The sequence below is a fragment of the Diceros bicornis genome, chromosome 6 (genome assembly GCF_020826845.1).
Source record: "Diceros bicornis minor isolate mBicDic1 chromosome 6, mDicBic1.mat.cur, whole genome shotgun sequence".
Lineage (NCBI taxonomy): Eukaryota > Metazoa > Chordata > Mammalia > Perissodactyla > Rhinocerotidae > Diceros > Diceros bicornis.
Window position 1 is genome coordinate 79,013,284 of NC_080745.1, and position 26,376 is coordinate 79,039,659.

Genomic DNA, 26,376 nt, shown 5'->3' on the forward strand with positions numbered 1-26,376 from the left:
GCAGTGCTAGTCACTAATATTTTAAACATAATGAATAATTCATATTTTCACTAATATCCTTTTATGAAAATTTTATAGCTAAAAATAGACAAAGTTGTAAGCCAATTTCATTTTAAAATAGAATTATAATTTCCTTTCAGATAGCTTATGAATATAAAGAAATTTCTGAATATTTTCTGTACAGTAGCAGTAGAATTAAGAATGAGAGAATTATTGTAAGGAAGATTTTACAGAAGTGACTTTTATGCAAGCATAATTCCTTTTCCATGGTCAAGATATTTTACTACTGTCTTTACCTGTAGCTGGATCTCAGAAGTTTAAAGTATTGAATAATTAAGTCATTTTCCCCCTGAAGTTTACAGTTATTTTTTACTAATTTTTCTCTCAGTTGGTGCTTTTGGCATCAGCATTTGATGTTTAAAGCCTTTTCTTCTAGTGTTAAAAACAGCAGAAATGTAACCTAACAACGCAATCAACAGATGTACTCTCAAATTGCTGCTTGTTTTTCTAGATCCTCTAAACCAAGAACCACTGTTTCTTGGCCGTTGTGGTTTTTTGTTTTGCCATAATCATAAAATTCTTGGCTTCTAATTTTTGTAATCAAGTATTTTCATGTGACTTTGGATATTTTGAATAGTACCAATTATTGCATTGAGAGCTTAAAAACAAAACAACAAAGACAACCTTGCCTGATGGTTAAAATGATAAATTATTTCTTAGGTATATTAAAAAGGATTTTGATATTTCTAATATATCACCATCATTTACAGCTGAATTCATTTTATTTTCTCTTAGTATATTTTAACCAATTGACCTTTACATATACTTTGCATTTATTAAATTAGAATAAATTTCAGTAGCCTGGAAATATGGTTCAAAACATTCATAGTATTTTTCTTTTAGCCTTGGAATATGACAAGCCTATTCTCTAAATATTTACATCATTGGAGAATATCTGTGTACTTATGCTGATTCTGACTTAGCATTTTCAAAAATACGTCTGTTAAATTAAATGTAAGCTTTAAAGTGTAAAACCAGAGATCATGTAACTTGATACAAGTATTGCAACATGGCTTACAGCATTTTCTGGGAAGATTTTTATGCCCTTTCCTTCTACCACCATGGCCACTTTCACCTTTATATTGAAAACTCTCAAAATGTATCTGTATGAAGATAATTTTAAAACATGAGATTTATGTTGCTGTAAAGGAGAAATCCTTTATAACCACATAAAACCGTTGTCACCAGAAATTTCAGTCTAAGTTTTACATGAAAGGGGACATATTTTATCTTTAATGCCTCGTTAAACTTTCTGGAAACGGCAGTATTCTAAACTATTCTAGGTGAATGACTACATATGTCTGTATTTCTTCTGAAAAGTTCAAATATCATCAGTGAAAAAAACTAAACAAATCATTTGCTCTAATAATTAAAGCAGTGGTATTTTTTTCTTCTATTTAATTTTGCCTTTATGCATAGATTTTGCTTTGACATGTCAAGCATGTCTCACCTGCAGTTTTTTGAGTGAAACAGCCAAAACCACCATTCCTAGGCTGAAATGATATCCTCACCATTTCAAAGGTGACATTGTATTTAAACTCAAATTCCTTGTGTGTTTTTCTGTGCACACATGTGTGCTTGCGCATGTTTCTGGGTGCATGTGCGTGGGTGCAAGTTTGTACATGCACACATATGATAAACTGCATTGTGTGGTTAAGAACATGGACTCAGGAGACAGCTTGCCCGAGCAGAAATCCCAGACCTGCTACTTCCTAGTAATGTGAATTTGAGCAAGTTTTTTTAACTTCTTGCTTCAGCGTTCTCATCCTACAAGGTTGTAAGGTTTAAATAAGTTACTATATTTAAAGCATTTTGAATACCTAATCCGTAGTAAGTACTTAATAAAATACCAGCTATTTCTGTTATAATCATTATCACATATTCATTTACTCTATTTTATTCCTAAAGTCATATTATTTATACAAGTGCATTGGTGGGTGATTATTACATATCTATTTCACTGAAGTTTAAAGATTTGCCAACAGAATATTTTGGATTGTGATAATTAGATAAATTGTGTTATGTACTACATCATTGGTGAGAGTAAACAATTGCAAAAAAGCAAACAAAGTTGCATAACTTTGTCGCTTACAGACTACACATTAAATATGGTGAAATGCATTCATTTATTCAAATGTAGGCCTATTGCACATCTACACTGTCCCAGAATATAGTGTTAAAATGACGCATGGTACCACATGATCCAGCAATCATTCTCCTTGATATTTACTCAAAGGAGTTGAGAACTTATGTCTACACAAAAACTTGCACATGGATGTTTATAGCAGCCTTATTCATAATTGCCAAAACTTTGAAGCAACCAAGATGTCTTTTAGTAGGTGAATGGATACATAAACTGTGGTACTTCCAGACAATGGAATATTATTCGGCACTAAAAAGAAATGAGCTATCAGACCATGAAAAGACATGGAAGAACCTTAAATGTATATTTTTAAGTGAAAGAAGTAAATCTAAAAAGGCTAAATACTATATGATTCCAACCTATGACATTCTGAAAAAGGCAAAACTATGGAGAAAGCAAAAAGATCAGTGGTTTCCAGGGGTTGAGGCTGGAGAGAAGGATGAATAGGCAGAGCACAGAGGATTTTTAGGGCAGTGAAACAACTCTGTTTGATACTATAATGATGGATACATGCTGTTATACAGTTGTCCAAAGCCATAGAATGTACAACACCAAGACTGAACCCTAAAGTAAACTATGGACTCTGGGTGATAATCAAGTGTCAATGTAGGTTCATCAATTGTAACAAATGTACCACTCTGGTGGGGATGTTGATAATGAGGGAGGCTATGCATGTGTGGAGACAGTGAGTAGATAGGAAATCTCTGTACATTCTTCTTAATTTTGCTGTGAACCTAAAACTTCTCTAAAAAATACAGTCTATTAAAGAAAAAAACAAGCTAAAAACAGAACAAAACAAAGAGTACTTTGCAAAAATTGCAAAAATATGTACCAATATATAACACCCCAAGAAAAATGTCTTGTAAATGTTAAAGACCACCACTACCAAAAAACTACATATTACTATAATAAAATATTCGATTGAATTAAAAAAATTCAGTTGAATTCCAAAAAACATGGTGTGTCCCCGACCACTAGGAATGTATAATTTAGCTGACTGAAGCAGAGATAGCAAAATAGCTGTGTCATGTGAGTTATGCAAACTTAAAATGGATTTTCTTTTTCAGGGGGCGCCCAAACCGATAGCCATTGAACCATGTGCTGGGAACAGAGCTGCTGTTCTGACTGTGTTGCTTTGCCTTCCGCGAGCATCATCAGGTGCCCCTCCCCCGGGGCAGTCAGGTAAGAAGAATGAGGAGCCATCAGCAGTTAATCAAAACGTGTAGACTGAACAGAAAAAATAAACACTACTACCAAATAGCTCAGTAAAGATATTTACATGGTTCTAATTTAGAGCATGGTAAAATTTTATTAGAATACAAACTTTTACCCAAATGTCTAGGTATCAGCATTGCTGTAAATTCATACATGTTGAATCTGTATATGTGTTTGTGTGTAGGATATACATGTACGTATGTTCACACACACGCCCCAATTTGATGTTGTAATTGCAATGAGAGATCTCACTAGCAGGGCAAACAACTTCCTGACCCTTTGGGGGCAGCTTCTTTTCTCCTGTACGTGTGTCACATAGGATGCCAAATTATAAATATGGTTTGAAATTTGCTTTGTAAATATAGAACCAAATGAAGGAACTTACTTGTATGTTTGGAATGTGTAGTGGCATCAGAGGATGACAGCTTGATGTAACCATCTCAGTATGATTAGGATTGTTCTTGCTGTCAGCACCAGACAGGTGCAGTTCATGGGCCAGGGAATCCTCTCTCCTAGATGGGCACAGCCAGCCTTTGCCTCCAGTTCTCTTTTTCCTACATGAAAAGCATATTTTGAATTTTGTGGTGACTATATATATATCCTCTTAGAGGTCTTCTCATTGCTGTAATGTTGTCCACGTTGTAAACATGCTCAATATTAAGTATAACTTGTCGTTAAATCACAAACCATGCTTATTTCTCTCTTTTTACGTATCCTATTTCATCTGCTTACAATTTCTAATTTTTCTGTTTCCCAATTGTTTTCTCTAAACAACTTTTAGTGAAATGGATGCTTTTTAAGGGTAAGGGTGACTTCAATTCTCCCTTAAGCAATAAAATAAGGTGCCAGAGATCTGGCAGGTTCTCAATAACAGTAATAGATGATGAACTCTCCTTTCTGCTTATTTTATCTTTTCTTGGTTCCCTAGTTAGCTTTGACCTTGCTGCTCACTGTCTTGATTTGTGTCCAACCATACATGAAAATGGAAGCTATACTTCTTTATATCTTATAAACTTAAGATATTCATGTATCAGAATTTTTCCCACATGGGGACAGAGGATTTCCATCACCTTTAGACTTGTCATTTGTGGTACCTGATGATATCTTGTTGCAGGAATTTCTCCCCAAAGTTCATTTGAAGGTGTTTATTCAAAGAAAGAAACATTCTCTTCACCTTCCCATACATTGAGTGAATGCCTCGCTTTTCTCTCTTCAGAACCACTAAGGTAAATGGGATGCAGTAAGGAGAATAGTTTGGCACTGGTCAGATAAGATGGATAATTATAGGTACTGTGCCCAGCTAATGGAAGTATTGTTTTAAGGCTGGGATGATTTCCAAAACAAACACTTCACTAATGAAAACAAGTCTATGTGATATACACCAAGGTTCTTCTAGATCTTTGACAAGATGACATACTGATGGGCAGAGTGAAGGCAACTGCCAATACTCTGTCCCTTTAACCTTTGAAATCTTTTTGACTGATTTGAAAGAGCCAAGTAGCAGTTTGGACCATTACCTCAGCTACGTCTTATTACGGATGCATTATGATTACTAACAATAATGCTATGATAGATGTGCGTAGTGCCTTACTCTTTACAAAGTGGTTTCCTGTTTTTCACATTTGATCCTCATGACAAGCCTATGTGATTGGTATTATAAAACTCACTTTATAAATGAAGGAATTGAGGCATAAGAAATCTCTGTATTTCTACACTCAAGAAATAATTGGGAAAATACTAGAGTACATAGCAAAACAACAAAAAATACTTATTGCTAACATTCCAGGTAATTTTTCCTGATGATCTACAGCAGAGACCTTATTTCTGTATAGTCTACACCCCATGTCTTCACAAAGCCAAATATTTGGAGGAGTACTGAAAATGTCTACAGGGTTGATACAGGTAGACAAAACCTTGAGTTAACTTACTATACTTTTTTACAGCGCCTGTAGATTGAACTATGTTGAATATCTATGTGCGTAACTCAGGATGAGCTTGTTCTTTGTTTAAAAAAAAACTGATAAATTTTTTCCAGCTATCTTTATAGGAAGATTCTTTGATTGTACTGTTTCAAAATACAGTATTATCTACTGTCTGCAGTCTACTTTGAAATGTACCAAAATCATATGATATTGATGAATAGATAGTAGGATGGGGAGATGGACAGATAAACGTCGTAAAGCAAGTAAAATAAATGTTAATGGTAGAATCTAGGTGGTGGGAAAACTGGTGTTAATTATAAAATTCTTTTCACTTTGCTATATGTTTGAAATTTTTTATAGTAAGGTGTGGGAAACAATAAAATAAAAACTCTTGGCTTTACTGGGGAAAAAAAAGGCAGTGTCTATAGAGAGAAATTTTTTAATGTTGATATCTAGGCTTTCCCTAAACAGAGCAAATGCTAACACCAACATACAAACTAAATGACTCATTTTTTTCACTCTTCATCAAGATATTTCGTATGTAGATAGCCAATTAAAACTTAACATAGTATCATCAAAAATTTGAGACAAAATGCATTCCAATGATTATTTGAAAACCATATTGGCTCTTGGAGGGGAAATGACTTTGGTTGTCTCATTGCTAGAGTTTGGCTTATCTCATATCTTTACAGGAGGTCCATCTATGTGCCTGTGCTTATCACAGCTCCCTACACATAGAAAGCAGTTCATAAATGCTTTTGATGGTGGTGGTGATAGGAGACCTGGGAAACGTGTCCTTAAGCGACCACTTCCTTCTATGAGCCTCAGTGAAATACAATAAAACGAGCCATTGGACTAGAATTCATTCATTGTTTCCCACATTGCTTTCCTAGGAGCCCTGTGTTCTGAAGAGCCTCCTCCAGTATTGATGCAGTGTTAGAGGTTTGGGGGAGTTGAGAAGGACGTGGAGGAAAAGTCTCATGGACATCCCCACTGTGTGCAAGACAGGATGCCAGGAGTCTTCTCTTGGCTCTTGGGCTGTTTATGTCTCTAAATGTTAGCATATCTATTCAATGACTAATTAGTATTAATTATTAGATTAAAAGACCTCTTGCAGTACTTTGCACAATCTCAAAATTTTTTATCAGGCCTTTTTTCGAAATGTAGCTTCCTGAATGTCGAGGGATGCTTTTCATAATGTACTCTTGACTACTGTGAATAAAAGTGTTTAAGAGAAGGATGAGTTTGGGGATTTGGAGAAGGTGTAAGCATCCAAGAGCATGGTGGTTTTCTCTCAGAAACTGAATTTCAGCGCTAACAAATAAGTGATTCAGAAACATACAAGTGCTAGTTTTGGCCATCTCTTTTCTATAGCAGCTAGTGATTTTTTTTTAATTTAAAATAATGGCATTGTCTTTGGACTTTATTCTTTTTCCACCAGCAAGTATTTCAGTATTACTTTGCAAATAATAATTAGACGTGGCTCTTTTAGCATCTGTCTAAAATGTGTGAAGTCCTTTCCATGGTTCTCCTCTTAACAGAGGTCAAAAGAAAAACTGCAGATTCATCCTTTAGATTACCCCATGCGCTAATTTTATTTTTTTAACGTAATGAATTTAGGTGTTTATGAACAATTCCCCCTCTAGGTGGCTTAGAAGAGTAACAGCAAAATACATTAAGTAGGCTTTTTGGCATTCCTGGAGCTGGACTAATTAGGTTCCCTGCTCCCCCACCCCGTAAACCTGCTGCTTCATTCCTGTGTTTTCTGTGAGCAACCACTGCCAACCATGCCCGACTTGCTTGGGTTAATGTGGAATTTCTGCTGTTGGCATATGTATGCTGTGCAGCCACTTTCTCTGCTGACCTCCAAGTGGCTGACAGACTGACGTCCCCATGAAAACAGGGCACACCAGGTAACTGCTGCATGACACTAAACAACCAAGCTCGTCTCCAATCACCTTGGACAGCAAGGTCCCCAATCGTTTTAGAGTCACATTAAGATGAAATGTGGACAAAGTAAATAGAGGTTGTCAAAAGCATAAATTGAATATGATAATGATTGCTGTCATTTTGTGATGGAGGATTATGGATTTCATAGTTTACAGATTCTTGCTAATAAGAAACAGATTAACTTTTCTCACTGGATTAAAAATCCCCATGGCCCAAATGTCCACTGCCAAAAAGAAGCTCTGTGCTTTAACTAGAAGTAGAATTTTGCTCTGATCTTGCCTCATGTTTGATTGACTCTAACATTACCGAAAAGAATACTGTGGGAAAGTCTAAGGCTTTGAATTTTTTTTCTTTAGGCTTAGAAGTTTTTCCAGAATGACCTGATTATTTAGAAAAATCTAGGAATAGTGTATAATGTTTAAAATGATCGTCTACTCACAGTGTCATGGATGCCTCTCCTCTTTGTAATGATGACAGGAGACCTTTGGTTTAAATGAAAAGAGGTGGGAGAAACAGAACTAGTAATTTCTTAGCATTGTCAGGTGCTTTATATACATTCATTGGTTTAACCCTCTTAATGACACTATGAAGTAGCTATTATTATTCCACTTTTATAGATTAAAAAAACTGTGAAGCTCAAGAGAGATTAGATGACTTGATCAGGGCCAGTACAACTGGTGAGTGAGTGAACCAGAATCAAACCCAGAGCCACCTGGATCCTCAGCCTGTGAGACTCTCTCTCAACACTGTGCTTCTCTGGATAAAGATATAGCAGTACTCCGGATAGCCCTTATTCCCGAGAAAGCTTTATATCCAGAGTCAAAGAGGAAGGATCTGGAGGATTCTGCTAAGCATTGGGCTTAAGGAGGCAAGGATAGATTTATTCTTCCTAGTTATTTAGCTCCAGAAACTTGGTAAAATGCAAATATGTACGTGCCATAGACACATCTGCTAATGAAACTATAACTCAGTGTGTGTAATTGCAATAAGGGACATGTAATTACAGGAAAAGAACTTAAGGTTTTATGTGTGAGCTGTGGACTTAGAGTCACAAATCCTGAGATCTGGATCTAGCTCTGCCACCAACTAGCTGTGTGACCATGGGCAAGTCTTTTAGTCTCTGTGGCCTATTTTCTCACGTATGAAATGATGGGCTTGGATTAGATTCCTAGGATGCATTTCACTCCAACCCTGTTGTACAGTTCTTTTTTTTTTTTAATTAATTAATGTTTTTGGTGGTTTCATTTTTTTACATTTTTAATTATTTTTTGAGGTCACAGTAGTTTATAACATTGTGTAAATTCAGGTGTACATTATTATATATCAGTTTCTGTATAGACTACATTGTGCTCACCACCAGTAGTCTAGTTTTTATCCATCACCATACGTATGTGCTCTTTCACCCCTTTCACCCTCCCCCTCCCCTCCTGCCCCTCAGGTAACCACTAATCTGTTCTCTTTATGCCTGTGTTTGTTTATCTTCCACATATGAGTGAAATCGTACAGTATTTGTCTTTCTCTGTCTGGCTTATTTCACTTAATATAACACCCTCAAGGTCTATCCATGTTGTTGCAAATGGGATAATTTTGTCTTTTTTATGGCTGAGTAGTATTCCATTGTACATATAAATATTTATTTTTATTTATTCATATATATATTTACTTATATATATACCACATCGTATTTATCCATTCATCACTTAAAGGGCACTTTGGGTTGCTTCCACGTCTTGGGTATTGTGAATAATGCTGCAATGAACATAGGAGTGCGTAAATCTCTTTGTATTGTTGATTTCATATTCTTTGGATAAATACCTGGTAGTGGGATAGCTGGATCATATGCTATTTCTATTTTTAATTTTTTGAGAAATCTGCATACTGATTTCCATAGTAGCTGCACCAGTTTGCATTCCCACCAGCAGTGTATGAAGGTTCCCTTTTCTCCACATCCTCTCCAACATTTGTTATTTTTTGTCTTGTTAATTACAGCCATTCTGACAGGTGTAAGGTGATATCTCATTGTAGTTTTGGTTACCATTTCCCTAATAATTAGTGATGTTGAACATCTTTTCATGTGCCTGTTGGCCATCTGTACATCTTCTTTGGAAAAATATCTGTTCATATCCTCTGCCTTTTTTTTTTTTTAGTAAGGAAGATTGGTCCTGAGCTAACATCTATTGCTGATCTTCCTCTTTTTGCTTGAGGATAAGCTAACATCTGTGCCAGTCTTCCTCCATTTTGTATGTGTGACACTGCCAGAGTGTGGCTTGACGAGCAGTGTGTAGGCCTGTGCCCAGGATCCGAACCCATGAACCCTGGGCCGCTAAAGCAGAGCCTGCAAACCCAACCACTATACCACCAGGCCAGCACCCCTCTGCCTATTTTTTGATTGGGTCATTTGTCTTTTTGTTGTTGAGTTGTATGAGTTCTTTATATATTTTGGAAATTAATCCCTTCTTGGATATATGATTTGCAAATATTTTATCCCAGTTGTTGTGTTGTCTTTTCGTTTTGTTCATGGTTTCCTTTGCCTTGCAGAAGCTCTTTAGTCTGATGTAGTCCCATTTGTTTATTTTTTCTTTTGTTTCCCTTGCCGCAGTAGACGTATTTGAAAAGATGCAGCTAAGACTGATGTCAAAGAGTGTACTGCCTATATTTTCTTCTAGGAGTTTTATGGTTTGAGGTCTTACATTCAAGTCTTTAATCCATTTTGAGTTAATTTTTGTGTATGGTGTAAGATAACGATCTACTTTCATTCTTTTGCATGTGACTGTCCAGTTTTCCCAACACCGTTTATTGACGAGACTTTCCTTACTCCATTGTATGTTCTTGGGTCCTTTGTTGAAGATTAGCTATCCATAGATGTGTGGTTTTATTTCTGGGCTTTTAATTCTGTTCCATTAATCTGTGTGTCTATGTTTGTACCAGTACCATCTGGTACAAACTTTGTAGCTTTGTAGTATATTTTGAAGTCAGGGATTGTGATGCCTCCAGATTTGTTCATTTTTCTCAGGATCACCTTGACTATTTGGGGTCTTTTGTCATTCCATATAAATTTTAGCATTCTTTGTTCTATTTCCATGAAGAATCTCATTGGGATTCTGATTGGGATGGCATTGAATCTGTAGATTACTTTAGGTAATATGGACATTTTAACTATATTTTTTCTTCCAATACATGAGCCTGGAATATCTTTCCATTTCATTATGTCTTCTTAGATTTCTTTCAATAATGTCTTACAGTTTTCAATGTATAGGTCTTTCACCTCCTTGGTTAAATTTATTCCTAGATATTTTATTCTTTTTGTTGCGATTGTAAATGGGATTGTATTCTTGACTTCTCTTTCTGCTAGTACATTATTCACGTATAGAAATGCAGCTGATTTTTGTAAGTTGATTTTGTACCCTACAACTTTGCTGTAGTTGTTGATAATTTCTAATAGTTGTCTGATGGATTCTTTAGGATTTTCTATATATAGAATCGTATTTTCCATAAACAGCAAGAGCTTTACTTCTGCCTTTTCAATTTGGATACTTTTTATTTCTTTTTCTTGCCTAATTGCTCTGGCCAAAACCTCCAGTACTATGTTGAACAGGAGTGGTGAGAGTGGGCACCCTTGTCTTGTTCCTGTTCTCAGAGGGAGAGCTTTCAGTTTTTCACCATTGAATATGATATTGGCTATGGGTTTGTCATATATGGCCTTTATTATGTTGAGGTACTTTCCTTCTATGCCCATTTTATTGAGGGTTTGTGTCATAAGTGGATGTTGGATCTTATCAAATGCTTTCTCAGCATCTATTGAGATGATCATGTGATTTTTATTCCTCATTTTGTTAACATGGTATATCACATTGATTGATTTGTGGACGTTGAACTATCCCTGCGTTCCTGGTATAAATCCCACTTGGTCATGGTGTATGATCCTTTTAATGTATTGCTGTATTCAATTTGCCAATATTTTATTGAGGATTTTGCATTTCATCAGCAATATTGGCCTGTAATTTTCCTTCTTTGTGTTGTCCTTGTATGGTTTTGGTATCAGGGTAATGTTGCCCTCATGGAATGAATTAGGAAGGATTCCATCTTCTTCAATTTTTCTGAATAGTTCGAAAAGGATAGGTATTAAATCTTCTTTGAATGTTTGATAGAATTCTCCAGATAAGCCATCTGTTCCTGGACTTTTGTTTTTTGGGAGGTTTGTGATGGCTGTTTCTGTCTCTTTACTTTTTTTTTTTTTTTTGATGAGGAAGATTGGCCCTGAGCTAACACCTGTGGCCAATCTTCCTCTTTTTTTTTTTGCTGAGGAAGATTGGCTCTGAGCTAACATCTGTGCCCATCTTCCTTCACTTTGTACGTGGGATGCCGCCACAGCATGGCTTGACGAGTGGTGCGTGGGTCCACAACCAGGATTCAAACCTGTGAACCCCAGGCAACTGAAGCAGAGTGTGCGAACTTAACCACTATGCCACTGGGCCAGCCCCTCTATCTCTTTACTTTTGACTGGTCTATTCAGATTCTCTATTTCTTCTTGATTTAGTTTTGGGAGGTTGTATGAGTCTAAGAATTTATCCATTTCTTCTAGGTTATCTGATTTGTTGGCACGTAGTTTTCATAATATTCTCTTATAATTCTTTGTATTTCTGTGATATCTGTTGTAATTTCTCCTTTCATTTTTAATTTTATTTATTTGCACCTCTCTTTTCTTTTCTTAGTGAGTCTGGCTATGGCTAGGGGTTTGTCAATTTTGTTATCTTCTCAAAGAACCAGCTCTTTGTTTCATTGATCCTTTCTATTATTTTTTAATCTCTATTTCATTTATTTCTGCTCTAATTTTTATTATTTCCCTCCTGCTGACTTTGGGCTTTGTTTGGTCTTGTCTTTCTAGTTCTTTTAGCTGTAGTTTAAGATATTTATTTGAGATTTTTCTTGTTTGTTGAGGTAGGCCTGTATTGCTATAAATTTCCCTTTTAGCACTGCTTTTGCTGCATCCCATAAAAGTTGGTATGTTGTGTTTTCATTTTCATTTGTCTCCAGATATTTTTTTATTTCTCCTTTGATTTCTTCATTGATCCAGTGGTTGTTCAGTAGCACATTGTTTAATCTCCATATATTTGTGCGTTTCCCAGCGTTTTTCTTGTAATTTATTTCTAGTTTCATGGCTTTGGTCAGAAAAGATACTTGATATAATTTCAACCTTAAATTTATAGAGGCTTGTCTTGTTTCCCAACATATGGTCTACCTTTAGAATGTTCCATGTGCACTTTAGAAGAATGTGTATTCTGCTGTTTTGGGATGGAATGTTCTATATATATCTATTAAGTCCATCTGGTCTAGTGTTTTGTTTAAGGCCACTGTTTCCTTATTGACTTTCTATCTGGTTGATCTATTCATTGATGTAAGTGGGGTGTTGAGGTTCCCTACTATAATTGTGTTGCTGTCAATTTCTCCCTTGAGGTCTGTTAGTAGTTGCTTTGTATACTTTGGTGCTCCTGTGTTAGGTGCCTATATATTCATAAGTGTTATTTCCTTTTGGTGGAGTGTCCCTTTTATCATTATATACTGCCCCTCTTTATCTCTCATTGTCATTTTTATCTTGAAGTCTGCTTTGTCTGATATGTCTGCTTTCTTTTGCTTGCCATTTGCTTGGAGTGTTGTCTTCCATCCCTTCACTCTGAGCCTATGTTTTTCTTTAGTGCTGAGATGTATTTCCTGGAGGCAGCATATTGTTGGGTCTTTTTTTTTAATCCATCCAGCCGCTCTATGTCTTTTGATTGGAGAGTTCAATCCATTTACATTTAGAGTGATTATTGATATATGAGGGCTTAATACTGCCATTTTGTCTCTTGTTTTCCAGTTGTTCCATATTTCCATTGTTTCTTTTCCCTTGCATTTCTGACTGCCATTTCAATTTGGTGGTTTTTTATGATGGTTTTCTCAGTTTTCTCTTTATTTGTGATTTGTAGCTCTTCTCTGATTTTTTGTTTAGTGGTTACCATGAGGATTGTAAAAAGATCTAGTAGATGAGATAGTCCATTTTCTGATAGCCTCTTATCTCCATTAACATAAGCAGATTCCATCCCTTTCCTCTTTCCCTTCTGAGTTATTGTTGTCACAAATTATTCTTTTTTATGTTGTGAGTTTGTGACTAAATTGAACTGTTTATAATTATTCCGATACTTTCCTTCCCTTTATTTTTTATGTCGTAATTAAGTGTTTGCTAACCTGTTATGATAGAGAGTTGTGATTTTCTGATTTTGTCTGTCTATTTATCTCCTTGCTCAAAGTTTTGTAAACCTTTGCCTTTTTGTTACAGGTAGGAGGATTTCCATCATCGTTTCGTCTAAGGGAGGTGTAGTGGCAATGAACTCCCTCAGCTTTTGTTTATCTGGGAAGGCTTTTATTTCTCCATCATATCTGAAGGATAGTTTCACTTGTCTGAAAGTTTTTGTCTCTCAGTATTTTGAATATATCATTCCATTCACTCCTAGCTTGTAAGGTTTCTGCTGAGAAATCTGCTGAAAGCCTGATAGGGGTTCCTTTGTAGGTTATTTTCTTCTGCCTTGCTACACTTAATATTTTTTCTTTGTCATTGAATTTGCCAGTTTTAATATTATATGCCTTGGAGAAGTTCTTTTTACATTGGTGTAAATAGGAGTTCTATTGGCTTCATGTACTTGTAAGTCCAGTTCTTTCCCCAGGTTTGGGAAGTTCTCAGCTATTATTTCTTTGAACAGGCTCTCTGCTCCTTTCTCCATCCCTTCGCCGTCTAGAATACCTATATTCCTTATATTGCTTTTCCTAATTGAATTAGATATTTCTTGAAGAATTTCTTCATTTTTAAAAAATCTTAGTTCTCTCTCCTCCTCTAGCTGAATCATTTCTATATTTCTGTCCTCTAATTCGCTCATTCTGTCCTCCATAACATCAGCTCTATTTTTTATGCTTTCTAGATTATTTTTTATCTCATTAATTGTATTCTTCATATCCAGAATTTCTGTTTGGTTGCTTTTTAGAGTTTCAGTCTCTTTGGTGAAGTATTCTTTCTGCTCATTAATTTTATTCCTGAACTCACTGAACTGTCTTTCTGAATTTTCTTGTAACTCATTGAGTTTTTGTTATGACCACTGTTTTGAATTCTCTGTCATTTAGATTGTAAATTTCTGTGACTTCAGGATTGGTTTCTGGAGACTTTTTCCTTCTACTCTTAAGTGTTACTGTAGTTCTTCATGGTGTTTGATGAATTGATCCTTTGCTGGTGCATTTGTGGTAGTATCAGGTCACAGATTCCACCTGCCACTGCTGGGGGGTGCAGGAGCTGTGTTTTCTGATCCCACCCCATCTGCTGGAAGTCTTGCAGGTAGGGCTGCTCTGAGTTTGCATGTCTGCAGTCACTCTGTAGGTGGTACTCACATGGGCAGGGCCTCTGTGCTTGGCAGATGGGTCATTCTCATGTGGACAGGGCTGCTATGCTCTGGCAGGGGACTGACTGAGCTGCTGTGCTAGGTGAGAGGGGCACCTACTGGGGGGCTGTGCTGCCACTCAGTGAGTCCTGTGGGCTCCTGTGCTCCGCAAGCAGGGTACCTTCTGAGCAGGCAGGGAGCCTTCTCACATGGATCTCTCAGATGCCCTGTTATGCTGTGCAGGGAATCCTCTGGTTAATGAATGTCCATTTAGTTGTATCTTAGAGGGGAGAGACAAAGGGAACAACTCATTCTGCCATGATGCTGACGTCACTCTCCATACAGTTCTATTACAAATTATGGTAAGTCTTACCAGTTTGGGCAAATAGCTTGTTTCTAATTGGTATCTTAACTTATCTTTCCAGCTGCTCAAGACCAGTTAAGAAACTTTATTCCTAAATATTGCTTGTTAGTGACTAAGAATAATTAGCACCACTCATTAAATTAAAAAAAAATTCTTAATAATTTTATTAATAAAAGCTAGTTCCCAGTCTTCTCAGGATGTTTGAAAGATGTTTATCGTTCATATTGCCCTCATTTTAGAAGTGAGTAAAAGGAATCTCATAGTACCAGTGAGAGGTAGAAGGTCCTCTGCAATCTCAGAGACGAACTTGGAACAAATTCCAGGTGTGCTGGATCTCAGTGCCCTACTCTTTCCTCTGAAGCCAGTTTTTTAAAATTGATTTACATTTTCCAGAAGCTTCTGGAGTTTCCTGTCCCTTAAGACTCTGTTTTCCTTCCATAACTCTACCACTGTACCTTCACACTTGTAGAAAGACACCTGTTGATCTAATCTTAGTGCTCTCTTTGTTAGCAATGGCTGGAATAAGAAATAAAACTACTGAATTGTATCAAAACTTTGTTATAAAAATCTGGCATGTTAGTTACCTTTTAACCTCAAATCCAAATATTGTTTACATCCAGCATATATGTTTTCAAAAGAAGAAACTAAAAATGGGCACTTCAAGGCAAAATAAACTACAAAATTAGGCAGAGAACCCAGGGAACAACAGAGATAAGGACACATGTCAGAGATTATTGTTAATAAATATGACTTTGTGACAAAAAAAGTTACCTGATATTAAAAAGACCCTAAAATCAATAGTAGAAAATGATTTTATCTTCTATCCAAAGTACAGTTTTTGTGAATCTTCATTTGCTACCTTTATTTATTCAAGAAATATTTAAAAGTGTCTGCTATACTGCCAGGCACTGAATATATGGTAGTGAACAAAACAGAAGGAATTCCTTCATAGAGGTTACAGCCCATGTGGAAATAAACATGAAACAGATAGTCATGCAAATAAACCCATAATTACAAATTTTGTTAAGTGCTGTGAATAAAGAGTAGACAGTGCTATGAGAGAAGTAAAATAAAATTGATGTAGGATCACTAAGCTTATTATCTTTCTATAGTAGTAACAAAGTGATAAGCATAGTCATTAAAATGCCCTTCCTTCAGTTCTCACTTGCCATCATGTCTCTGTAGTGTATGACTGTTGAGTATTCCCTACCTTACCTCCTCAACTTCTGGAAACTTTCCCCTCCTCTGGTGTTCTGTGCCTTGATCTATCTCAGATACCTTAGAATTTACTTAGAAATAATGGATGTAGAGCACTTCCCTCCATTCATTGTCTCCATCTGCCTTCTAAATACAGGTAGGTATTTCCCAAGGTTTGATGGTTTGATCCTTAGCCAACTTCTCATCCTTCTCCACTCTCTCCATTTAGGATCATGCCCTTTCCACTCACTTAGGGGGGCTTCTCAGCAGCTAACTCCCAGCTCTGTGGGTCTACAGCCAACACTTCTCACCTGTTGAACAATAGCATCTCAACGTAGATTTGCTACTGTTTAGGTAAAACTACATTTCCTTCCATCTCTCCTGCTACCACTGCCTGCTCCCAGACCAGCTCTTCTCCCCTGACTTTACTGCTTTTGTAATGCCCACTTCAGGGTGGCTCAAGTTGGAAACCTTGGAGTTAGCTTTTCTTCTTCTCTGTTTCTCCCCTTTTACATCCCAGTAATCGTGAAGCTCTTTAGATTTTACCCCTGTAGCAGAGAGGGCAGACATCTTCTTTTTGCCATTCTTACTCCCTCCATTTTTTATTCAGGCACTGGTTGGCTCTCAGCTGGACTTCTGCCAAAGGAAATAACAATTCTAATCATATCCCTCCCTTCCTCATAAACCTTTACTGACTTTTCATTGCCTGTTGAAGTAAGTCCAGACATTTACTGTAGGGTGTAAGGTCCTCCTTGACCTCTCTTCATCCTCTTTCAGGTTTAGCACCCACAGCGTCCTTGCCAGTCCCTACCTGCACAACACCACTGGCTAGCTGGGGGCCCTTGGGCAATTATTTTAACCTCTCAGACGCTCAGTTTCCTCATCTATAAAATAAGGAAGATGACTAAATGGAACGTTTTCGTGATTGCTGCTAGGCCTATTATTCCACATGTGTGTTTCTTCCTATGAGTCCATGAGTGTACATGTGTTGTCTGTCATATTCACTATTGTTTTTTGTACCTGAAATGCCCTGTCCCCCTTAGGTGCCTGTTTTCAAAGTCCAGTTCAAATGCCACTTCTTCTTTCCTGAAGCCTTTCCTTCCTCCACAAATGTGACCTCACTCTCCCTGAAATCCCATAGGATTCACTGGTTCACTTCTGTACTGCCTTCTAACACATATCAAAGTCACTGTGTACTTCTCTTAACTTTCTTCCGGGGTAGTAAGCTCTCTGAGGGCAGTGGCTATGTCTTATTTTTTCTTTGAATCTCCAGCTGCTAACAAGTTCCTGGAACTTAGTAGTTGCTTGATAACTTACTAATAAAATTAATTATCCTTAAATGCTAGAACTTTTTCACCAAAAAATATGTGGAAAGTATGTAGACATATATTACACAAATGTAAACTTTACTAGGTAAAATTTCACTTCAGGCCCATAATTTTTGATAGACAGGATTTTTTCAGTTTTTTTTTTCTTTTTTTTGGTGAGAAAGATTAGCCCTGAGCTAACATCTGTTGCCAATCCTCCTCTTTTTGCTGAGGAAGATTGACCCTGGGCTAACATCCGTTTCCATCTTCCTCTACTTTATATGTGGGATGCCTGCCACACCATGGCTTGATAAGCAGTGTGTAGGTCCATGCCTGGGATCCAAACCTGCAAACCCTGGGCCGCCAAAGTGGAGCGCATAAACTTAACCACTACACCACCGGGCCGGCCCCTGGATTTTATGTTTTTATGATTCATGTAGGATTCAAGCTACATGTCTTAGGGACTAAAATCAAGCCCAACACTGTACCTTTGATGAAAAATATCTGTTAAAACTTAGTTGTTTAGATTTAAATTTCGGAGAAAATCAGAATATTAGTGAAAGATGACACAAAACAATAAAGCAATTTGTATTTCCAATGTAGCATGTACTAAACCTATCATAAAGTTATTCTATTTTTATGATTTGAACTTTGATTTCTTTCTTGGGTAATAATTTTTACAAAACCATTTTATTTAAGTTTGAAAGAGTACAATTCAGTTCTACCCTTTATGACCAGAAAATAACTTTGAGTCTTATGGAATAAATGTTCACATGTTAGCTATACTCAGGGCAGTTAACCTCACAAAATATATCTGGCAAGTAAAAAGTATCAATTGCTGTTGTAGTTGTTATTAACACATACCATTGGCAGTGAATCTCTTCTATGCTCATTACTATTCTTTGAATTATTTCTTTCGCAGGGGAGAAAAATGAACTTACGGAGGTTGAGTAGCTTGCCTGTAGCTACATAGTAGATAAGTGCTGGGGCCAGAATTTAAAACCAGAAAATCTCGCACCATAGTGGTCTTTCCAAATCTTTTATTTTATTTTATTTTATTTTATATTGCAGGGCTGGGGGGATAATACTTGGTTATGATCAAAGACCATTAGCTATGTGCTTTTTGGAAAAGCACAAGATTTTTCTTTTACCACCTGGTGTCACTGTGAAATGACATGGCCATGGTCCTCCTGTTTGAGTTTTTAAAATTTATCTTTCTGCCATGGTTAATCGAGTGAAATTGATTAATGTGTAAAGGAAACAAGAAAATAAGGAAAAGAAACTTGAAGAAACAGTGAACATGGTTAATTAAACTTGCTGCAAAAGTGGATGAAATACCCTAAAAGTTAACTCAAATACTTTCAAGATAGAGCACTTAGAAACAAACTCACATAAAAAGTCAGAACTTATGGACATGAAAAATGAGATCACCAGCACTGAAAACACAGCCAACACATTTTTCTTTTCTTTTTCTTCTCCCCACCTGCCACCCCTTTCAGATATTTCTAGAATTGACTGGTAAATAATTACTGTGGTCAAAGAGAAAAATAGGAAAAGATAAGCAACTCAACAAATCAACCTACAAAGCCAGAAAGGAAAATCAAGATTTGTTTGGAATAAACAAGCTGCCTTTGAAGCAACAAGAATTTCGTGCATATGAATAAAATGTAAAGGCTAAATCAGCCCCCCAGTATTTCTTATGATAGCTGACACCGTGGTCTATATAAAACTGCCGATTAGTAAGACATTTTACTTTTAATTGGTTATGAATTAAATAGTCCTGCTTTACATAAGTTTAGGGGAATTTAGCAGAAGACAACCTCCTGCATTTAACAAGGATGCATGGGCAATTCTGAGTGTCAGAGAATTTTAGAAATTTTGGAGCTTTAGAAATGGCCTTAGAAATCGTCTGGTTCTACCCACATTTTGCAAAAGAGAAACCTGGCAAGCCAGAGATGGGGGAGACTTGTCTAGGGTCGATGCATTTGCAGCTGAGCAGGGACTAGAGACCAAGGTATCTGGTTCTCTCATGCAGGGAGGGACTTTAACCCTCCCTCATGTTTATTATGCCATGTTGCAAAACCTAACCAGAAAAAGAAAAATAATAATCCACTTGTTATCAGAAGTCAGTACTGTACACTTTCTGCCACCAGGGCCCAGAAATGACAGACAGAAGGGAACGCCCTAGATCCAAAAAGGAAAATTAAATGACTTGAGAAAATGTCTCTTTACCAGCAAACTGATAAAGTGCTAAGAAAATGTGGGTCAAAGGCCCTGGGAATTCCTTCTTTTCACATAAATGTATTTCTGGGGACCACTTGAAAGAGTCGGTGGTCCCTTATTGCTAAGGGAGTGGGAGTATATCCAAGTTTTGATAAAAATTCTATGTTATACTGATAGCTGATTTAACTCAGATCTTACCATTTACTGTAAAGTAGTGCCATAGTATCTAGCAAAGGCATTTTTGAGTGTGAATGTTTCTTCATTCTTTGTGTGTGTGCGTGTATGTGTGTGAGGAAGATCAGCCCTGAGCTAACATTCATACCAATCCTCCTCTTTTTTGCTGAGGAAGACCGGCCCTGAGCTCACATCCCTGCCCATCTTCCTCTACTTCATGTGGGACGCCGCCACAGCATGGCCTGACAAGCGGTGCATTGGTGCGCGCCCAGGATCCAAACCCGGGCCACCAGCAGTGGGGCGTGCGCACTTAACCGCTGTGCCATGGGGCTGGCCCCAATGTTCCTTCATTCTTAATGAAAGGCCCAGTGGAGGAAAAGCACCAGCAGCAGTAGAGTTGTATTTCTAAAAAAGATAAACATTGATTATAATTACATTAACTCCTTAAGGCCAGAATGATCTTTCTCTAAGGGCTTTTAGGGAAAGAGTTAATGGCCGTCTGAAAAATGAGTACCTTACCTCTTTTTATCCACCTTATTATTTGCAAAGGAACATAACTCATGTAAGTTGGGCCAACATCCCTAACTGATGGGCAGCAAGTTCAGAGTGTCACGCAAATAAAGCACTGGCAAAACTTGTGAGAGAACTCGTCCTCTTCCTTAGGAGCTGGGAGACTAAATCGGTCCACAGGACTCCAAGGAGGTGGTTTGAGGAGTCCTACATGGTCCCTGGGATCATCATTTAGAAGCCTTGGAGGAATAAATGGATTCTTACCCCATGAACCTGCTGTCTGACATAATTTGAACTGAACCTTGAAGGCCCTAAAAGTCTGGATGCAGTGACCATACATTCAGTTCCATTTATTCAACAAGCCAGGCAAGGATCATCAAATCAATAACATGACTGTGCCATCTGCTTTCCCCTTGCTCACCATCATAATGAAAAATGACTCCTTAAGTGATCTGTGAGGCAATTAGCTCCGAATGTAGTGCTGTAATGGGGAGAGGCTGAGTCACATTTGTATTCAAAACTTTACTGGTAAAATGGAAAGGGAACTTGTCCATATTAATAGATACATAAAGTGTATAAATGGGGTGATTTGGTAGTACTCTATTTATACATAATATTATATGACTGCAGAAACACAGAGATGGGAAGGGCACTGAAATGACATCTGGCTCATCCAACTGATGGGAAGGGCACTGAAAGGACATCTGGCTCATCCAACTGCTTGCAACCACAGCTGGTGACCCTGTCCAGAATCATCTCGGACAGACAGACTTTCTAAAGACTTTCCCAAAAGGCATGCCCATAACTTCCGGGACTAATTCATTCTGTTATATAACAGTCTTCACTGCAATTTGATCCCATTTTTTTTTGTTCTCTTCTTGTTCTTATCTTTCCAGAAATAGAGAACAGCTGATTGTGGTCCTTATAATAATCCATCACATGGTAGAGGTCAATTTTGAAATCACCTCCCAGCCCTCAGTTCAGTTTCAATGCCTACTCCCAGTCCTTCCATCGCGCCTTGTAGAGCCTATGTCGTCCAGCATGGGTCCCGTCATGACTCTCAGAATGCTCTTCAACCTTCCCAAATATCATTGGCTCGAGAACCATGGAATAGAAAGGGATTCTAGAGGTAGTTCTGTCCCTTTGTTTGACAGATGAAGAAACTGAGGTTCACTCGAAGAGACTAAGGAAGTACCTTAGAGTCCACCATTTATTAGGTTGCAGGGCCAGTGTTAGAGTCCAGGCGGCTCTCTCTGACTTTACTCTCACTGTTTGTTACTCAATGTCTAACCTCTGTTAAAACCAGCTGCCCTGCTCGCTGGTTACTTTCCCACTTATAGTTCAGTAGGACTCCTCTGACCCTTCCTGATCTATTGTGACATTCTGCATTTTGTATTTATACCCACTGTTTTTTTGCACAAGAAAAGGAAGCAGTTAATTTCAGTTTCTCTGATGTTTCAAGGTCATTTTTAAAGTTAATCCTATCCTTCTAAACACCATTCTCATGCTCTGTGCCAGATTTCTGTTATCTGCAAATATGATAATTTTAGGGAGATATTAAATGCCTCACACTGCTGGATTCCAAAATGACTTTTAAAATACCACTTATTATGAATACACTATACCTCTGTCCCTTTGCATGTACCAGTCCCTCTGCCTGGACTATCCTTCAACACACACTAACACCCACACCTCCCCTTTCCCACTGAGAGAATTTCTAATTCAAGGGTCACCTCCTCTGTGAAACTTGTCCCCATCTCTATTCATTCTCAGTGCACTACTTTGTTTTTTTTATTTATTACTGTAAAATTTTTATTACACTGTCTCTATTCTACCCAAACCTAAAAGCAGGGATTTTCCCCTTATTTATCATTATATCTCTAGGGGCTAAGTGGTGCCTAGAGCATAAGAGAAACTCAATATATTTGCTTACTTATTTTCCCCTTTTGTCTTACCTGTTCTTATTGATGCTAACTTCCTGGAGTCCAACTCTTAAGCTGGCTGCAAATTCATCTTTTTACTGCATTTTATCTATGTACTTTTTATATGTATCTTACTATAAATTAATTCTAGATCCTTCTCAGGTTTTAAAAATGAAAAAACCTCCTTGATCTCTGGCCTAAAATTTGGCTTAAGAAATAGAATTGAAAACTTGACTGAGGTTAAAACAGCTGATACCTCGCTACTAAATAGGGCTATCGTTTCAGCCCCATCCTGGAGACCTGTTTGTCACAAGTCATGTTAGTCATTTTGCCATATGTGATTTTTTTCTATGTTTAACAGATTTCTTTGGGTCTTTTGTTATTTTTTTCCATATATAAAAATCTTCCTTTGATAGTTTGGTCATTCATAAGATCATTGTTTGATCATTTCTAAGACCATCCTTTTTTCCTATTCTTAAAAATGAATGTTTCATAGGCTCTTCTTTATTCTCGTGCTTTAAGTAGGATCAGAGTCCCTACCACTTTTCTTGGTGGCCCAGGTGTGAGTCACCAGACTCTGCTTCTACTGTTTGGACCATCCATTTACAGCCTATTCTGATTCTTGCTTTGCTGTATGGCTTCTATCTCCCTTGATGCTGGTTTTTAGATCACAGTTGTTCTTTAAGACTAAGATTTTTCAAATACTTTGTCTCTCTATTTTAAGCATTATTTGTTATTAGCTTTTTCCCTTGCAGGTAAAAACAAGTCAATGTTTTTAAACTTATCTTATGCTTAGTGCATTACAGATTATGTTCTCTTTCCCTTTATATCTCCAGTGGGTAGCTTTAGTCTTTTCATTAACGCTTTTCAGTTTCTCCAGTACTTTAGAATCATCATCTTTTCCTAGGCTTCTTAGGTGACCTGTAGTCTTGTTAGGACACTTCCAAGTTCCATTGTAGCTCTTTATGCAGCTCTTGTCTGTCCATCTGAGCTTCCCCTCAACTTCCTTTTTCCATTTGCATTAAAAGTATTTCTAAGAAATGCAAATTAAAGCAATACTGAGATACCATTTCTCACACATCATGTTGGTGAAAATTACGAAGTATGACAACACGTTGCTGGTGAGAACACAAACTGGTACAGCCCTGCTGGGGGGAGTTTGGCAATATCTAACAAAATTACACTTGTACTGTTGTGACCCAGCAATCCCACTTCTAGGAATACACCCTCAAATATGCCTCTAGCAATGTGAAAATATATATGCATTAGTAATTGATTTCAGCATTGTTTGTAATCACATATTGGAAACAACCTAAATGACCATACATAGGGAAGTAGTAAAATAAATTATGGTATATCCACAAATGGAGTACAACACATCTGTCAAAAAGAATGAGGAAGATCTCTATGACCTGATATGAAATTATTTCCAGAGTATATTATATTATTAAGTGAGAAACATAAAGCACAAAAGAACATCCAGCATATGCTATCCTTCATGTAAGAAATAAGGAAATTTAAAAAAATGTACAGGTATCTACTCAATTTTGCAAAAGATTACAAGAAAGACAAAGCAAAAGTGAATGACATTGGTTAGCTACAGGATAGGGATGGGAATGTAGTATAAAAATGGGGGATTAAGAGATGGAGTAGTAGGAATGAGGAAGAAGTGATGCTTCTTTGAGCAAGCCTTTTGTATGCCTCCAACTCTTCGCAACATTGTAATGTTGACATACTCAATGAACTAATGAATAAAATCAGGATGTGGGGAACCCAAAATGGAATAAAAACCATAAGAAAAGAAGCTAAATGTATTACAAATGAATAACATAACTACACTGAGGGGGTAGGGAAGAAAAGAGCAACTTAAATAACTTTGGAAAATAATATTTTGACTGTATACCATAAGGCTAAAGGCAAAAAGAACTATACACAAACATTGTGCTATAGTTAGTACATTTGTTTCTTCTGGAAACAGGAGTATGGGTTAGCAATTCTGACACTTCTTTGTGTCTATGCTAGGATTGAGCAAAGAAGTAAATACATTGTGGATAATGAGAGCTGGGTTTCTCACTGTCCAAGAAAAAAAAATACATGTGAGGAAAGTGAGAAGGGTAGAATGAATTCTGTGGTATCGGATTGGAATTAGAGGGATCACTATGAACTCATTCACATCCAGGAACATGTATATATATAAAATACAGAAATACTTGGTTAGTATGCATAGTTTCTTAGTTGTGTCCACTGAGAGGGCCTGGAAGCAATGATACCTCAATAGCAACAAACACACTTAGCACCTATATCTTGGTTTCTTGACACCATTCTTCAATAAAAGGAACTAGGGCTTTTTGGAGAAATGGTTGACTCCAAGGCTAGGAAGGGAAAATGCAAGTTGAGCCTGAGACATCTTATGGTTCCAGAAAATAAGTGTTCAAAAAATTATGAAGACATATGGAAAAGACACAGGAGCTCACCTGAAGGAAAAACCAATTGCCAAAGCTGGAGCAACTTGAACAACAAAATAAATAAGTATACTATTGTATTCTAACTCAAAGAATAAGTTAAATATCCATGAGTCCATATTAACATACATACATATTTGAAAAAATAAATAAATGGGAGAGGAGGGGCAGCACTTCTTTACAGTAGGACTCTAGTTAATGAATATATAAAGAATAAGGTAAATAGAAAAATCACCATTAGACAAATACCACAGTAGTAATTATTGCAGGCCAGAACCACTGACAGAATCTAGAATTAATGAGAGAAAATATAATGTAAAACGGCACATTTGCATAGCTTCAAAGTATCTTCCCAAAAGACGTTTATTAATTACAAAGGAGAAAATGAATTTATAGTAGAAAAATGTAGCAGACATGACCTTATCCAAATGATCAAGGTTAATGTCACCAGTAATAAAACATATAGAAATTGTAAACCCCCTGATATGTTGTAATGAAAAGAACAAAACATCACTTCTGTGGTACTCTTGTTAAATTCATAACAGCCGTATAATCATGAGAAAAGATCAGGCAAATCCAAATTGAGGAACAGTCTACAAGACAAACTGACCAGAACTCTTTAAAAGTGTCAAGGTCATGAAAGACTGAGGAATTAACACTGATTAGGGACTAATGACATCTACCTGCAGGGAGATCCTGAATTAAATCCTAGACCAGAAATAAAATATTAATGGGAAAACTGGTGAAATTCAAATAAGGTCTGTAGATGACTCAATAGTATTATATCAAGGTTCATTTTCTGGTTTTGATAATTATATTGTGATTATGTGAAATGTTATCATTAGGGGAAGCTGGGTGAAGGGCAAATGAGAACTCTGTACTCGTTTGTAACTTTTCTGTAAGTCTAAAGTTATTTCAAAGCGAAAAGTTAAAAACTATTTCTCAGGCCTCTTCTACAAATGGGTCATATTCCAAAAGTTAATTTATAGACTACAGACTATATTTTCCCATAGAAATTATATTTACCTGGTTATATGGTTCCTGGGCCAGCCCTCAAAAGCTTACTTAACCTAGAATTTTTGTATGTATGTGTGTCTCTGCTTATTTATTAACTATCCTCACTGTATTCTAGGATATAAACTATATACTCTGGCTGTGTTCCTTAGGATTTTAACCAAGCAGACAATGGATTAAGAATAGATAATACATGCTGAGGGTTCCTATGCATATGAGTTCACACACACACACACACACACACACCTTTGAACATCCGGGACACAGATTTCTCTAGTTCTAAATCTCTGAAAATGGTTCTTGTGCAGGATCTAGCAAAGCAGGGACTGTTGGAAGAATGGGTGAACAGCATGCTGAAAAACTCTGGGAGAAACAAGACAAGAGGTGGTGAGAATGTTCATTTTCACGATTGCCCCCTGGCCTCTCCTATACTTGGAAGAATGATTAATCATCATCAGGAGTATTGCTGCTTCTCACCCTAGAAAATGCTGCACAGAGTTGCCCAGATGAGAA

The 26,376-nt window shown here is 37.0% G+C and overlaps 1 protein-coding gene across 3 annotated transcripts in view; it reads left to right on the forward strand.

Moving 5' to 3' along the window:
• Positions 1–26,376, forward strand: part of ATRNL1 (attractin like 1) — a 739,265-nt gene that overhangs the window by 632,714 nt on the left and 80,175 nt on the right. For 2 of the 3 annotated variants that reach the window (XM_058544074.1, XM_058544076.1), the window contains one exon: positions 3,271–3,385. In XM_058544074.1, the coding sequence (XP_058400057.1) occupies positions 3,271–3,385 (115 nt within the window). Of the gene's footprint in view, positions 1–3,270; positions 3,386–26,171; positions 26,285–26,376 lie in introns of those variants that run through there. The other variant, XM_058544075.1, reaches the window with a different exon arrangement.